At 24.1% G+C, this 17,491-nt stretch overlaps 3 protein-coding genes across 3 annotated transcripts; all 3 read left to right on the top strand.

Annotated features, from left to right (window-relative positions):
• Positions 1-976: 976 nt before the first annotated feature.
• Bma-erp-44.1 (Thioredoxin family protein) lies at positions 977-5,673 on the top strand (the record flags this gene model as incomplete). Its single annotated transcript, XM_043079690.1, has 13 exons — positions 977-1,018; positions 1,731-1,859; positions 2,201-2,270; positions 2,589-2,686; positions 2,952-3,000; positions 3,077-3,161; positions 3,353-3,455; positions 3,564-3,737; positions 3,982-4,034; positions 4,146-4,318; positions 4,643-4,784; positions 4,912-5,041; positions 5,572-5,673. The coding sequence occupies 13 exons, from the start codon at positions 977-979 to the stop codon at positions 5,671-5,673; spliced, it is 1,350 nt and encodes a 449-aa protein (XP_042935624.1).
• Positions 5,674-9,098: 3,425 nt separating this feature from the next.
• Bma-pdxk-1 (pyridoxal kinase, putative) lies at positions 9,099-12,456 on the top strand (the record flags this gene model as incomplete). The annotated part of the gene is made up of 9 exons (XM_043079691.1): positions 9,099-9,233; positions 9,546-9,600; positions 9,959-10,063; positions 10,403-10,486; positions 10,736-10,770; positions 10,907-10,992; positions 11,460-11,605; positions 11,852-12,046; positions 12,338-12,456. The coding sequence occupies 9 exons, from the start codon at positions 9,099-9,101 to the stop codon at positions 12,454-12,456; spliced, it is 960 nt and encodes a 319-aa protein (XP_042935625.1).
• A 1,099-nt stretch (positions 12,457-13,555) lies between these two features.
• Positions 13,556-16,472, top strand: Bma-mtd-1 (Uncharacterized protein; the record flags this gene model as incomplete). Its single annotated transcript, XM_043079692.1, has 5 exons — positions 13,556-13,621; positions 13,761-13,937; positions 15,331-15,414; positions 15,730-15,858; positions 16,248-16,472. The coding sequence occupies 5 exons, from the start codon at positions 13,556-13,558 to the stop codon at positions 16,470-16,472; spliced, it is 681 nt and encodes a 226-aa protein (XP_042935626.1).
• Between the last annotated feature and the right edge of the window lie 1,019 nt (positions 16,473-17,491).

The raw sequence follows: 17,491 nt of genomic DNA on the forward strand, positions 1-17,491 counted from the left end.
AATGAATGAATGAAATGAATGAATGAATGAATGGAATGAATGAATGAATGAATGAATGAATGAATGAAATGGAATGAATGAATGAATGAATGAATGAAATGGAATGAATGAATGAAATGGAATGAATGAATGAAATGGAATGAATGAATGAAATGAATGAATGAATGAAATGAATGAATGAATGAAATGAATGAATGAATGAAATGGAATGAATGAATGAAATGGAATGAATGAATGAAATGGAATGAATGAATGAAATGGAATGAATGAATGAATGAATGAATGAATGAATGAATGAAATGGAATGAATGAATGAAATGGAATGAATGAATGAAATGGAATGAATGAATGAATGAATGAATGAAATGGAATGAATGAATGAAATGGAATGAATGAATGAAATGGAATGAATGAATGAAATGGAATGAATGAATGAAATGGAATGAATGAATGAAATGGAATGAATGAATGAATGAATGAATGAATGAATGAATGAATGAATGAATGAATAACATTTTTTTATTACATATTAAAATGATGAATGTATGATTGTAACAAAATAACATTTTGTATATTAAAAACGAAGAAGAATAGAGAAGAGAAAAGGAAAGAAAAAGAGAAAATTCTTTTATTCCAATGTTTCTTTTTTTTCTTTCATATTTCATCTAAATTGTTTGTTTGTTTTTGAAATTTTTAATATAACTATTTATATAATAATAAATAGAATTTATTATTATTATTTTAATTTAATTTAAATTTAACCTCCATCTCGCCCACTTTTTCTTCATTTTTCAGTTTTACAATCGTATTTCAATTGTAGCACTGAATCAATCACTCCGGCATTTCTCGGACAATTGTTCAATTGTAAAAGTGAAATAACAAATTTCATAATGGCTCAAATCCTCTTCAAAGACCATACCACTATATATTTGGTGACGTAGCGGATAATTTCCGGTTCTGTTCTATTCAGGTAGTTATGGTTGTTTGGTGGATAATCTCCAGTTTCTGTTACATTCAGGTAGTCCCGGTTATTTAGTGGGTAACCTCCAGTTTCTGTTCCATTCAGGTAATTCCGGTTATTTAGTGGGTGACCTCCGGTTTCTGTTACATTCAAGAAATTCCGGTTATCCCTTCTGACGGCTGTTTTTCGCACTGCATAGTGAGATAGATCAACTTTTGGTATACGGTAGAAATATATAATATAATATACAATACATATAATTTTATATACCATATATAATTTTAATATGCTTCAACATATAATATATATATATATATAATATATATATAATATACAGTACTTTAATATGCAATATTAGTATTGGACTTTAATATATGTTATGAATCAAGTCTTTCTTTTTTTTGTTTGGAATTTTGAAAAGTAGAAAAGTCAGACTGAGAGACCAAAGTTAAAAAAGAATTTAGGATTTATTGCTCTAGCAGCTCTGTTGATAGTTTGATTAAAAGAATTGTTAAATTTAAGTAGATTTCGGTAACTCATTCATGAAGAAAATGACCGTTTTATTGATTACATTTTATAAAAATTTGATTAAAATATGATTGTCAGTGGTTTCAACTGTGATAAATAATTATAGTAGCGCCAACAAACGCTTAATGTTGAGATGAATGCTGGACTTTGTGGGAAAAACATTTATAATTTTCACATAATGCTCTGCATAACTTTTTTCATCTCTAATTTTACTTTGAAATGATAGAAATTTTATTTTTAGGAAACAGTGCGTGGATCGGTCGACTCTTGTGACGTGGGTTTTGTCGTGGGTGAAAATATGCACTCATGCAAAACAATCCTGGATATGAATCAAACTACTTCACGAATTTTTTTGTCGCTATTTCTAATGGTGACTTTTTATTAAACAGTGCAATTAAATTATAATAAATATGACTAATTCAAAAGGAAACCTTCTAAAGCAAGCTTACGAAGATTTATTTTAAAAAAAAAGGTGGCAAATCATGGTTTGATTTACTCGTCTCTCATTACAAAGTTATTTAGTGTATTTCTATGAAAAGAGTTTTAAAAGATAAAGAATATTGTTTGTTTCTTATGCACTGCTCTAATAAAATTTTATACTCGGCAAAGATCTGAATCAATTTAGACTAGCGAAATTCTTATTTACTTAACCGTTTTCGCTATTTCTTAAAAATTAGTTTCTTCAGTTTTCAAATTATGAATATGTTTCAGATATGTTCGCTCTCAGTAACAAGATGTCTTGTCATTCCATTGAATGGAGCTAACATTGAATCAGTACTTCGTAAGTTTCTTCGAATATTCTAATTTAAGGCTATCCTTTTATTGTATTATTGCATACTTTTGTAGACTACTAATTACGAACGAACAATGTCTGTTTAATATGGGAATATTTAAATTGTAATCTAAATAGATAACAGAGTTAGAGCAGTAATTCGTTCAATTCAGCTATTGTGAATATAATGACCTTAATTGCTTATTTCCTAAGTAACTTCATATTATTTCAGCAATTCAGGTGGTTTTCTAAAATTCACTTAATTTTCTAAAAGTTTAATCTTAAGAAAGAAATTTTTAAGAAATCTTTCGAACATACATTTTGCAGATGATTATGAAGTAGTGTTTGTGAATTTTTATGCTGATTGGTGTCGATTCTCTCAACATTTGATGCCAATATTTGAAGAAGCCAGTAAGCGATTCACGGTCAGTCCTTTATTATTACTGAGTATTGAGTTTTTTTCTAGTAGTATTTCACTCATATGTAATTTCTATTCTACATATATATATATAATTTTGTAATGGTCTGTTTAAAATATTTGTGTTATTAATATGAGAAGTTGCTCTTTTGTATTGGATCTTGTTACTTCTTTGTTTTTTGATACTAGCATGAGTAATGTAGTGTAAGATCAATAATCATACTGATAGCTGTTAATTATTGTCCAATTTTTATTACGTAAAAACATTCTAGGATCGAGGAAATACAGTCGCGTGGGCTACAGTAGATTGTGACAGAGAAGGTAGGCTATTTAAGATATAATTTATTTGAAATAATTGTTTCGATGTTTAACATTTTAATATTGAATTTGATTTCAGCTGATATTGCTCAAAAATATCACGTAAGCAAATATCCAACACTAAAACTGTTTCGAGGTGGTGAACTTGTTAAGAAAGAATACAGGTAAGGTTATTATGCAATATAATGACAAAATGATTTTGTGCTTATTCATTTCATTGATTTTCCGTCCGTATTTATTCACTTGAGTTACTTATTTCGGAAATAACTGCAAGATTGTTTCTGACACTGAATATATATAGCTTTGAGGTTGTTTCTAAATTGTTCGTTTTTTTTTTTTTTTTTTTTTTTTTTAGGGGACAACGATCTGTTGATGCTTTAGCAGTCTTTATTGACAAACAGTTGGTATCAGGCATGCAGAATTTTTCATCAAATGCTGAACTAAATAATCAGATTAATGTAAGTTATCATCACAGTACATTTCGATGAACTTTTGCATTTAGCTTCTTCAATTATCCATTACAAAGATTATTTTGTGATTTTTCAAACTACTTTTTTATATTGCAGCCGAAGAAACTTAACATCGTAGCTTATTTTGATCAGCCATCTGGCCCAGAATTTGACAATTATCGCAAAGTTGCATCCCTACTTCGAGATGATTGTGTATTTTGGTTCGGTATTGGCGAAGCCTTCCGACCTGAGCTAGCGAAGGGCAACAGACTTGAATTTAGGCCTTTAAATGTTAGCTTGTTTTTTGATCTCTAAAAAGATTAAAACAGCTCTCTTGTACAGAGTGATTGTGCCAAACAGGGCTGTTCATAACTATTCAGAAAAGTTCGGCAATAGCTGTCTCTTTTGGCTGTGGTTTTGAACTTTTACATATAGTCGAAATTTCAGTTATCTTTCCATGTCTAAACATTTAAAATTTTCAATGTAATTTTTGAGTACTATAATGAAATAATGGCCTAATTCAGACTTTTTTCAGAGCAACGAAAGAATTGAATATACTGGGGGACTTGCAAATCTTGAGACTTTAAAGTTTGTGAATAATTTTTTTAGATTAACAATGAAGATTTTACTGGAAAGTTTAGCTGTTGTGTTACAAAATTATGTCCTAAATGTTCTCCAATTTTTTAGTTATTATTTTAGGCAATGGATAATGGATAAATGTGTGCCGCTTGTTCGCGAAATAACTTTCGAAAACGCTGAAGAATTGACAGAAGAAGGCCTTCCGTTCCTTATTCTGTTTCGTCATCCAGATGATGTACAAATTGATAAAATTTTCACGGAACAAGTTGCTCGTGAACTTTTTGACCAAAAATGTGAGCATTTCAAATTAAAATGGAATATGAGAAAGGAAATTAAAAATTTCTCGAAAATTTTGTAGCTGAAAGTGTTTGATTGGATTAACGCTATTGCTCATTCCTGTGTTTTGGGTTTAACAGTCCGTATTATTCAGAGGATGAACAGAAAAGGTATTAGAGGGAAGATGAATATGATTCAGTTTTTAATATACTGCTGCAGTAATCAGTGATTTCAAGACTGAAATTAATTTCTTCAATTTTGAATAACATTTACATTGCTCAATTTTGTCAATTCTTTTGCCATAAATTACGCCTATTTTCTTCTTAAATTTTGTTTTGCAGCTAGTATTAATTGTTTATATGCCGATGGTAAGAAATTTGTACATCCTCTGCAGCATCTTGGTAAAACAATGGAAGACTTGCCTGTGCTTGCAATAGATTCCTTCCGTCATATGTATCTTTTCCCGGATATGAAATCACTAACGTATGTTGTATTTTAAGGAGAATATTCCAAATGTAAAAGAATTGTGAAAATTTGTTAGAAATTCAGATTTTTGTATGCTAGGAAAGGTTCATTTTAATAAGTCGATTCTATTAATTCACTGTTGTAGCGTGCCTGGAAAATTGCGCCAATTTGTTCTGGATTTACATTCGGGAAAATTGCATCGAGAATTTCATCACAGTCCTGATCCAACGCAATCTTCTGTCTTACCAGCATCGTCTGAAACTACATTTGAAAAAGTAAGAATTTATTTCACTTATATCGAAATAAGTGACCGACACAAGTAAGTCAAAATTTTAGTATAGTACCTCTTTCACTAAAAATATCAATTATTTATTATCATTTACAGTCGCCCATCCGTAACATTTTTGATTTCCCACCACATATCTTTGAAAATGTAATCATTTTCATTTTTTTTTTTTACTTTCTGAAATATGATATAGCATTGTGCATCTTGATATCTGCAATAATCGCTTCATACCTTCTGGAAATGAAATCTGTTAAAATTTTAATGAATACCTTGTTCAATGCAGAACGCATAATGTAACTTTGTTGAAATAAGTTTGTGATACTAGTTGTCAGGATTTTTGGATTTTAATAGTAGTATTAGTCTCTTCAGTTACTTCAAAAATTATATTTTATGCTATAAAATTTCAACACCAAACATTACTTTGACATTATTTTGGATTTAACATTCCCATATTATAAAGATAGATTTCACAGAAAATTATTTCACATTTGTATGAGTATTATTTCATTCAAATTTTAGGAAACGAAAGGAACAGACAAATCGCAACCACCAACGAGCATATTCAAGCAGTTGAAACCATCGGAAACGCGTTATTCGTTGTTGTACAAGGATGAATTATGAGGTCTTATTATATATTATAGTGTAAAACATTTTCTAGTCCTTATAATTAGCTACAATTTAAGTTCAGTTTTCATTTTCTTTTTTTTTTTTGTCAATAAGGATGAATTTTTTCTTGCTTGTAATTTGTGCCGTTTTTTTTTTTTTTTTTTTTCCTTCCTTTATCGGGTGGGAAAGACTGGATACGTTAATTACATTGAAAACCAACGACTTCGCGAATATTTAATAGTGATCCAGTCCTTCTGTAATGTTTTTTGATTTTTTACTCCTTTTTTCTACGGGTGACTCATTTATTAATTATTATAATGGTGTCTTGTGTTAAACTGTTGTATTTTCAATAATTTTCACCGCTGATAAAAGTATAAATTGTTGTTTATTCATATTTCGAAAACTTGAAACCTTTTGATAATGAAATAATGACAACTTGTATGCATAAATTTGAAAATTACACAAGAGTGAACTTGAAATTGCATGAGTTTTTAAAGCATTCTGTAACTCTAGCTTTTATTGGATTTGGATTTGTTGTGCATTATTTGGTCATTTTTAATGTTATTATCATTTCTAAGTCTATTATTTATTGTTCCTTGTTTTTTCAATCTTTAATAAGTAATAGATGATTACTTTTTAAAGAAACTCCTAAACCTGTTTTCTTTCCTTTCATATCATTTCAATTTCCAATAAACACTATATAAGTTGGTATCAAGAGTTGTCTGCTACAGAGTTACTAATAATTTTTAAGATGTAATTTGCAAAACAAAGTCGGAATACTGCTTATTATGTTATTGTAATGGTAAAAATTTTTTATAAAAGAAGTAAAAAATTGATTATAAAAGTTAAGCTTCTTTTTTTTTTTTTTTTTTTTAAAAATTGCAATTAACCTTTCTGTACGATACATAATCTTATTATTAATTGCACATGACTGCATTATTAGGTAAAATCTTTTAGCATTAGCAATTTTGTAATTCGTAAAATTTGTTCAATTTTATGTTTTGTAAATTATGTACTGCATAATGATACACACTAGTACATATTACATATTTTTTTGGAGAATTTTTACAACTCCACTTATCAAACATTTTCCACTTCAGTTCACTAATAATATTTTTAAGATTTTAAATACTTTCAGTATTAAAATTTCAAATACTACTAGTATTCTTTTGAAAATTCTTTAATTTGATGCTAGTTTATTTTCACTTCTTTATCATTGTTTCTAGCCTATGCGAAATTTTGTATAAGAGTTATTGGTATATTAGTTTTACTTGGTATTTTTAACTTTGGTTTTTTTTTTTTTTTTTAAAACATTTACAGCTGAAAAAGTGTTTCTCTTTATACAGTTACAGGAACTGTGTTTTGTAAAATGTATTTGTAACATCTTTGCACATGTCAGAACGCTGTGAACTTTTTCATTAAAAATATTGTAAAAAGAAAAAAAAAAAAGACCTTTTCTCTCTTTTGAAATTTTTATTGGTATATTTTGACTGATTGCGAAAAACTGGATTGTTTCTTGTTTTAAAAGTTTATTATAATATAGCTTCGCAAGAAGTCTTCATCGACACAAAGGTAAAATTTTTAACGAAAATTGTCTTCCGAAAATTAATGTGTAAATAAAATTGACTTTTTTTTTTTTTCGATATGGTGTAATTTATATAAAGCATTTTCTTTTGATATTTATTGTCATATAATTTTGAAATTATTAACAAATATAATGTTTTTATCAGTTGAGTGCATCTTGACAATCACTATATATACATCGTCATTGATTTTATAATTTCAAATAGATTAATTTCAAAATTTTTTTTTTCATGTAACATTAATGATTCAAAGTATTATTCCATCACTGATTTCTTTTTCTAAACTAAACTCTGAGAATAATTTCATTTCCATTTATCACCATAATCAATTTATTTTCTTCACTATACAAATGTAATATCTAAACTTATGCTACTCTCTCTTTAGCATACAAATGCTAAAATATAGAAATGAAAACAAATTTTAAGCCTATTAGCTAGATGCTTTCATAGCTGTCATTTCCATTTGTTTTTGAAGTGAATTCAAGCACTCATCATTTCCTTTCATCTATGCTGTCATCATCATCATCATCATCATCACTATTTTATAATCATTAATATACCAAATTAAATATAAATCCATCATTCATCCATTTTATATTCAATTAAATGAAAAAGTCCAATAATTTAATTTCTAATATTCACTTCATTATTTTATCACGTAGAGTTGCTTGAAGTTTTTTCATTTGGTTATAGATTTAGAATTATTATGTTTTATTGATTATAGTTGACGAAATACTGTTATAATTTTGGCTTTTTCAAAGATATCATTGTTTTGATTAAATAATAAAGAAGGAATTTAGCTTATTTTGATGAGAATATTTGGAATATAATTATATATGTGCGATTAGATGATACTTTCCAATATACTTAAGTGATGATTTAATTTGCTGAAAAATTTTATCTCTAATCTGAATATTCTTTACTGATTACCTTTTTTACCTTTTTTTTTTTTTTCAGTATTTTTTTTTTTTTTTTTTGGGAGAGGAGGGGAAATTTTAATAGGTATTCTTATTGTTTTTATAACTTCACAATAGTTTCGTTTTTTTACGATACCATATAATATCGCTCTTAATAATAATAGTATTAATTAATAATAATAATAATTAATAATTAACAATAATGATAATTAATAATAAATAATAATTAATAATTAATAACTAATAATAATAATAATTAATAATGATAATAATAGCAATAGTAATCAATAATAGTAACAGTGATTATTATTATTATTAATAATAGTAATAATAGTAATAATTAATAATAATAATAATAAATTAGTAATAATAATAAATAATTGATAAGCCATCATTTATTGAAAGTGATTTAACTAAGAAATCGAAGCTTACACTAGTAGTGCTTTCATATATAGCGCACTTAAGCTTACGTCAAAAGCGCATAAATGCGAGTTGTCACTCTCGTATGATGTTTGCTCTTTATAGAGATATAAGAGTGATTGTGAGATTAAATGACCTCAACGATAATTTCAACATTACAATCAGGATTAGTCATAGCAAAGAAAGCTAACTGAACAAACAGTTTACAATGCTTTAACATTTTAACTATCAAAGTGAAAGATCCAAAGAATAAAATTAGAGGGAAATAATTTGCATTAATACAGTGCACATATATGCTTTGAGATGAGTACTTAGATAAATAATTTCTTAGTTAAAAATTTAAAAAATTGTTTTATATATGTTTAAGGAATATTCAAATAGAATAATCTTTAGTTTACAAATTCTTACGAATTTAATACAAATTTTCTTATGGCATATCAAAAATTTATTTCAGTTTCTTTTTTTCTTTTTTTTTTGACAAATATTTTAAATGTTTTAAGTGTAAAATTTTCAATGCATTATGGAAAACAAAATATCTCACACAATTTATAAACATATTGAAAATAATCCACCAGTTGATCGTCGTATTTTGTCAATTCAAAGTCATGTGATACATGGATATGCTGGCAATAAATGTAGTGTATTTCCAATGCAGGTAAAAAATTTTTTCTATCATTCTAATTGTTTTAACAAAATTCATTCATTTATTTTTATGGTTTTTAATTTCTTTTTTTTTTTTTTTTTTTTTCTAAAAAATTTTCGTAATATATTTAACAAAAAAATTTAAATTAATTAAAGAAATGTAAATTGTAATCTATTTTTATGGTTTTTAATTTCTTTTCTTTTTTTTTTTTTAAAAAAAATTTTTTTTAATGAATATATTTAACAAAAGTTTTAATTTAATTAAAGAAATGCAAAGAAAAAAAAAATCAATAATTAAGTTAAATTAAAATGAATGACATTTTAGCTACATGGTTATGAAGTGGATCCGATTAATTCGGTACAATTCTCTAATCATTCAGGTATTCTTTGTTCTATAATTTGATTACTTAATTTCATATGATTTTATATGTATTGTTTTTTCTTTAATTAAATTTAAATTAATTTCTGAATATTCTTTTGAGCAGTGCAAAAAAAAAAAAAAGAAGAATAGTAGTGTATTTTTGCTAAATAATTAATGATTAATATCTGTGAGATCTATTAGTGACACTACTCCTAATTTAATTACCCAATTGAAAACTTAATTATAATTGCTGTTAGTTTATTTTACTTCTTGAAAAATGATAATTTACTTAATGGAAAAGTTGTGAAATCTCAGATGTAAAATAGCGAATAGTCGAGAATTTTAAATTTAGAAATTTATATTGATAAAATTTTTAGCATACAAATTGATGCGAGGTCAAATATTGGATGGTTTGCAATTAAGTGATATTTATGAAGGTTTGAAACTGAATGAAATTAACAACTATTCACACATTTTAACAGGTATCATTTTATAGATGCTCTTATCATTTCATACAATAATGAATTTCGGATTGTGATTCGTTGGCCAATTTACAATCACTTCGATCATTGATTATTAAAAACAATGACCTTAACTACAGCTTATTAAAAACGATGACCTTACCTACAGCTTATTGAGAACAATGACCTACAAAATCTTTATGTTAACTTATCATATTGACTTATAATTGAAATTGTTCGATTTGATTTCTAAGAAATCAAATTACTTATAAGACTAAAGTTTCAGAAATAATTTTCCAGTTGATTAATTACAAATAATAATTGTTTTCTTTTTTTCTATTTACATTTCTACATTTTCAGGATATTGTAGGAATTTATCATTTCTGCAAGAAGTTGTTAATATAGTCAAAGATTTGAAGCAGAGAAATCCAGATATTCTTTTCTGTGAGAATTTTACATCTTTCTGATTATCTACAACCTTTTTTAAAAGTATTTTATTATTATTACTGAACCTGTTAATAAAATAAAATATGGATAATGTAGAAGGAAGTTTATATATATTCTTTTTCTGGTACTTATACTCTCTGAAAAAAAAAAAAATCTAATGTTCTACAGTTGCTATCAGTCAGACAAAAATGTTTTTTTTTTAAAATTAATTCTTAAATTTTGATTTTTAAATTTTTGTATTTGCAGACTGTGATCCTGTAATGGGCGATGACGGCAATTATGTAAGTTGTATTTCAAAAGTTAAGGTTAAATACTTCATGATAAATCAGTAATGATTTGATTATAAAGTTTACTTTTTCTTTCGTGGAAAATTAATTTCATTAAACATTTTGAAATTTAAAATTTATTCATGTTTAGTATGTTCCGAAAGAGTTGATGCCAGTTTATCGTGATATTGTAATTCCTCTGGCTGATGTAATCACACCAAATGTTTTTGAATTATCGTAAGTTCGAAATTATGAGGAATTTATAAATTAAATACTTCACAAAAATGATATTTTAATAGAGACACTCATATGCTAAACATTATTTGTTTAATTGATCAAAGTAAAAATAAAAAGTAAAGGAGTAGACGTAAATGTAGATGTTAAAAGTAATAAAAAAATTTATTTAACGCCACTGATAAATAACGATAAAACTAAAATTATTTTATTTACTTTACTCTCATGCAATAATAGTTTTGTTTAATTTTATCACTACAATATTTATAAATAAACAAAACGACAAATTTCTACTATTATTTATGGAAAAGTTACTCAGAATTGTTGAAAGATTAAAAAAAAAAAGAATAAATTGATATAAATTTTGAGATATTTAACACATTTCTCAATAAAAATTTGAATCTTTAACATGAATTATAAATTTTGAAAGTAATTATTTCTTCTTTTTTTTTTTTTTTCCTTTTTACTAGTGAACTATCTGGTTTATCAATAAATAATGAACAAGAATGTTTGGAAGCAATTGATTTAATGCATAAATGTGGTGTTAAAATAGTGGTTGTTTCAAGTGGTCTGGAAACATCAACTACAAAATTTTGTTATGCATCTGTTTACAAAGGTATCTTTTCATATAATTATTTTATTTTTTTTTATATATTACAAAAATTTTTTTGAATAATAAAATTAGCACAAAATAATTGCAATTTTTTGTAACTCTCAATAATTTTATTTATTTATTTATTAACTTTTCTTTTAAAAGATTTATTATTAAGAGGAGGAATTTTAAAATTTTATTAATGTTATATGAGTTTTTTTTTTAATTAAATAATAAAAAAAGTATATATACTTTAAATATTTTATTTAGGCGCAAATGAACGAGCATTGCAGTATCGTTTTGATATACCAATATTACCAGGAAAATTCGTAGGTACTGGTGATGTTTTCATCAGTTTACTCCTTGTTTGGATGGATAAATTGGATGGTGATATTGCATTAGCTATTCAAAATGTTATTGGTACTTTACAGGGTATATTAAGACGAACTGCAAATAAAGCTTATTGTAAGTTATATTAGAAATTATTAACAATTTTGTTTTATTGGAAATTTGGAACTTCTTTTTTTTTTTTTTTTTATAAATTTAGAATGTAAAATGTTTTTTTGCAAATTTTAAAATGAAATAAAATATAAAATTAAAAAGTAATAGAAAGTTTTAAAGATTTTGATTTGATTTCAAATCGAAATTATTCAACACTGAATTTTTTTGTTTTTTTTTTTTTTTTTTTTCCTTCTACTTCTTTTTAATTTAGGATTAGCTAAATTTAAATTTGAGAAAATATGTTGTTGTTTGTAGATCAGCGAAATCCGAAAGAATATAGTCCAACATCGAAGGAATTGGAATTACAATTGGTGCAAAGTCGTTTAGATATACTTGCTCCACAAGTTACTATTAAATCAACAAAACTTTATTAGTATTAATTTCATAGTTTATTGAAATCTTCTACAATTTAATAAAAAAAAAAAAAAAAAAAAAACTCAAATGAATATGCACCACTTTTTTTTTTTTTAGAAATTTGTTTTTTAAATATATTAGATCAAATGATTATTATTCATTATATCATTCCATAAAATTTTAAATTATAAACTATATTACTAGAAAATTGTATTTTACTATATTCTCATTAGTCTAATTTGCTTTGTTAAATGTTATATAATTCACATTTGATGTGATAATTTTAAGGTTGTAATTTTTTTAATTCATTTATATATGTATGCAAGAATAAATTATTGTATTACGTACTATAAAAACCTCTGGAAGAAAAGCAAATTGTCACAGAAAAAAAAAATCTTAGGAAAATTTTGGTAACTTTAAATATTATAATATAAAGTTATGATACCATGAATAGATTAAAGTCAAAATTTAGGAACTAATGGATGGATAATTTCAAGAATTTAACATTTTTTAATGAATATCAAAAAACACAATTAACTTTATTCTAATATATTGATTATAAGAATATACTTTTTCCTTGGATTTTTCAAGAAAAAACAAAAAAAAAAAAAAAAAAAAAAAGAGAGAGAGAGAGAGAGATAGCGATCAAAGAATATATTTTTCGATGAATTTTTATATGCAAAATAAAAAATAAATTGTGATGTCGTTTTTTTTTTTCTTTTTTTTTTACATTAAGAATGCATGAAAAGGGATAATATGCAAGGAAAGTTAGCTTTGACAATAAAATTTCCTCTCTAAAAAAATGTGACACAAATGCTATGTATTAATTGTGCTCAGCTCTTCGTAATGGATCCTTTTGTGGGTTCAAAAATAAATTTAAAAAGTTTTCAAATATGTTTTAACTTGAACTACTTTTCGTTAGCTTTATGTCACTTTAAATTAATTAAAATATAATTAAAACTTTTTCAAAAGCATTCATTTAAATAATCAATAATTTCCCAATGAAACCACTGAAAAAAAAATTTTTTTTTTTTTGTTTTCTGTGATTCGAGAATAAATTTCTTTTCATTTTAGCTAGAAATACTAATTAAATATGAAAAAAAAAAGAAATCTTACAGCATGCTATTGCTTATATTCTTGTATTTTGGATCAACTGATTGTCGAGATTGTGTTGATAGCGTAAAGGTAAATTTAATTTCTGTAGTCTTTCAGTTGAAATTTGAAAATTTTATTACATTTTAAATAATTCTTATATTTCAAACAAAAAAAAAAAAAGAAAAAGGATAAAATTTTAAATTTATTTTTTTGCAAATTTAAATTTAAGGGTATTTGTGAAACAAATAATTTGTTCGGTTGGTGTTTTCATGATAAAATTTCTGGTTTATTTGACTGTGATAAGTCAAAATATTGCTCAAATCAGGAATCACTTCGTAGAAGACTTAATTCAACCGGATGTTTCGATCGTGGCAATGATAATATTAAATGTTGCTGCAATGAAGCGGTTAAATTAATTCAAACTTTCTTTTTCGTTTTTTTTTTTTTTTTTTTTTTTGAAATTTTAAATTAAATTGTAAATTTTTCCTTGTCTGAAAAAATATAAGCAGATGGAGTAGTTTAATTAATTTAGAGTTTATGAAAGAGGAGTAGTTTAATTAATTTAGAGTTAAATGTAATCATCAAAAAATTAAACTAGCTAGCTAGAATGATTGTTTGTTTGTTTTTTTTTTTGAGGAAAAAATTTTCACATAAAATTTTATCAAAATAATTTAATCTAATTTTCTTTTTTTTTTTTTTTTTTTGTAAGTTATGTGTGTAATTTTGAATAGATTTAAAAAAAAATAAATAAAGTAAAATAGGATAAATGCAAGAGGAAAGTTATAAAAGAGTAAAAAGTTAAAGAAGAGTTAAGGTAAATGAGTAATAATTAAGTTAAATTATTCCAATATTTTATTTTTATTTTAGGATATGTGCAATTATAATTTCTTAAATGTCAAACCAATAATGTCAATTGGCTTTCAAAGTTGTGTTTATAACTATCAGTATGATAAATTAATTGCACATTTCAAGAATTGTTTCGATCCATGGTGTTTTGCTTACTTCAAATATGTACTCTTTCTTACTTTTTATTTAATTTTAACTATTGAAATTGAAGTTGGAAAAAAAAAAATTGATCATAAATCTTTTTATAAAATGTTAAAATTTAAATAGTTTTTCAAACAAAAAAAAAAAAAAAAAAACTTAAATTATGCATTTGTGATAAGTAAAATTAAATTATAAATTATGATAAGTAAAATTGACAAGTATTTATATAGAAATGATAATTAAAAATTATATCAATTATCAATTTCTTTTTTCTAAAATTTAACATTTTTCAAGTAGTGCTTTTTTGTTTTTGTTTTTTTTTTTTTTTTTTTTTTTTTTTTTTTTTCTTTTTTATTTGTTTATTTTACAAAAAGATTTGCAAATTTTCAAATTTATATGATAATAAAATATATTCATTTGAAAATTTTTGAACATTTTCAAGGATATTATTGAAAGGAATTTTTATTCTTTTTATATATTATAATTATCAACTAATGTTTTTTTTTTCTTCCTGATAGATAATTTACTTTCGAATGTCATTTTTTTGTCATTGCTACTTTTTTTCACTTCCTTTCACTACTTTTCATTTCTCTAAATTTTTTTTTTTTTTTTAAATTCTTCATTGAATTTAGTTAAAAATTTTTGGGTCATCATTAATGGAAAAAAAAAAAAAAAGTTGTAGTACAATTTAAAAATTATTAAATCATAACATCTAAACTAATTTTATTTATTATAATTTTATTTACTTTTTTTTTTTTTTTTTTTTGAAATTATTAATCTCTAGACTAATTAAATTTTAATTATCAATTTAGAATAGCGACGGGAGTGAAGCAATTTTACGAGGTTGTCAATCACGAGCTTTGAAACGTCTCAAAATTGATCGACAAATACCAGTTGTAGATTATTTAATTAACTAATTCAAATTACTATCATTATTTGAATTTTCATATTCGCATGAAATTTTATTTGTAGTTGTAAATCTGAAATTAATTTCAAATTTTTTTTATTTTTTTTTTACTATTCTATTGATATCATAATTTCTTATTACCATTAAAATGTTAGTATTAAAATATGTAGTAAAAATTATTCCAACAAAACCGATCCGTACTTATTTAATATATTATTAAATTTTCGATTTTATTTTAGCTATTGATTTAAAATAAAATTTACATTTCAAATTTCAATTTTTGGTTTTTTTTTTTTTTTTTTAGCGTATAGCAAATCGTGTCTACTTTGATGATATGGATGATTTATTGGAGCAACCAAGATGTGATCAATTTGTTGATAAGACTGATATTATCAATGATACCACAATAGCTTGTTTGGATCTTTATTCAAAAGTAATAAACTTATTAATTAATTATATGATGCAATTTTATAGCAATACTTTTGCTTCAATTTATTCCTTATCAAAAAACTTACAGATTTGAATTTATCAATTCTATTTATCAAATTTATCAATTCATTTTAACTATGTATAAAATTAAATATAAGGGAAAAAAAATTAGACAAATCTAAAAAAAAAAAAAACATATATATGACAAAAAGAAAAAAAAAAGAGAAATGAAATTTAGTTAATAAAAAAAAAACTTATAGTATAACAATACGAATACCTTAGTATTATTAAATGAGATGTATCATTGTAATAATAGAATTCATTCAAGTTTAAACTATTTTAAAAAAAAAAATGCCGAAATTTTTTTTTTTTTAACTTTTTTTTTTTTTTCAGCAATACAATGAGCGAAAAATTGGGAAATTATGTTGTTGTCGTGGGAATGATGCATGCAATGATAAAATTGGTGATAATAAGATAATAAGCAAAACAATTGATAATTTGAAATTTGTTGTTGAGAAAATGTCATCCAAAGCAAATTGCATTTATAATATTTGTTCATCATCAATCATATTTATTTTGCTTTTTGCTTTTTGCTTTTTTTTTTTGTCAATTTATTAAACTTTACAAAATTGTATACCTAAATTAGGCTTTTAATTAATTGTTCAAAATGAAAGGAAAAATTTCATTGAACAATTAATTATTAAACTTTCTTTCAAAAAATAATTTAAATAGATATAACTATTGATAAGCTTTTATTAGCAGTAGGTATATATTTCATTAATTGGAATAGTAAAAAGTTAAATTTCATATTAAAAAAAAAAAAAAACTTTTTATTTGATAAACATACATTGCTAGGTTTAAATTAAATTTTAAATAAGAAAAAAAATTTTTTTTTTTTGAAAATGTTTACTTACAAGTAAATATAATAATATGGCGAAGAATACAATTAATTCTTTTTTTTATGGTATATTTTATAAACATTTTATATTTTTATAAATTTATTGTACTTTTACATTTAGTAAAATAATATTGCAAAAATATTTTTTCTTTTTTTTTTCTCTATTTTATATAATTATTATTAAAGCTTTGTATTCATTATTGTTTCAAATGAATAATTAATTAATGAAAGCAATTCAAAGATAAATTAGCGAAAAGAATCACATTGGAATATTTTATTTATTTTCTTTTGTTTTAAATCATTTTTTTTTTTTTTTAAACAATAATGAATTTGTGGGATTTTTTTTTTTTTTGAATTTTACTATTCGGTTTTTTATTTTTGAAATTTTTTTTTTTTTTTTTAGGCTTTATTTTTTCAACTTAATATGAAACTGTAATAACAATAGCAATAGTAAAAATTTCAAAAGATCAATAAGTCATTTCATTTTTTGCTTTATTTAAATTTTGCTCCCATCGTTGCAAATGTTCCCGCTTGGGTAGGTAGATAATGCGGGAAAAGCGATAATTAATTAATACTAGCTAATATTCTCGTATTTTACTGCTAGAAATTCTCTTTAAATTATTTGTAGAAATATATTTAAACACTAAATTTTTGGAGATGGAAAGAGTAAATTGAATTTATTCAAATTTTTTTTTTTTTTTTTTTTCATATCTTTGGATTCTATAATAGTATTATTGAA

Source organism: Brugia malayi, assembly GCF_000002995.4.
Source record: "Brugia malayi strain FR3 genome assembly, contig: Bm_v4_Chr3_scaffold_001, whole genome shotgun sequence".
NCBI lineage: Eukaryota > Metazoa > Nematoda > Chromadorea > Rhabditida > Onchocercidae > Brugia > Brugia malayi.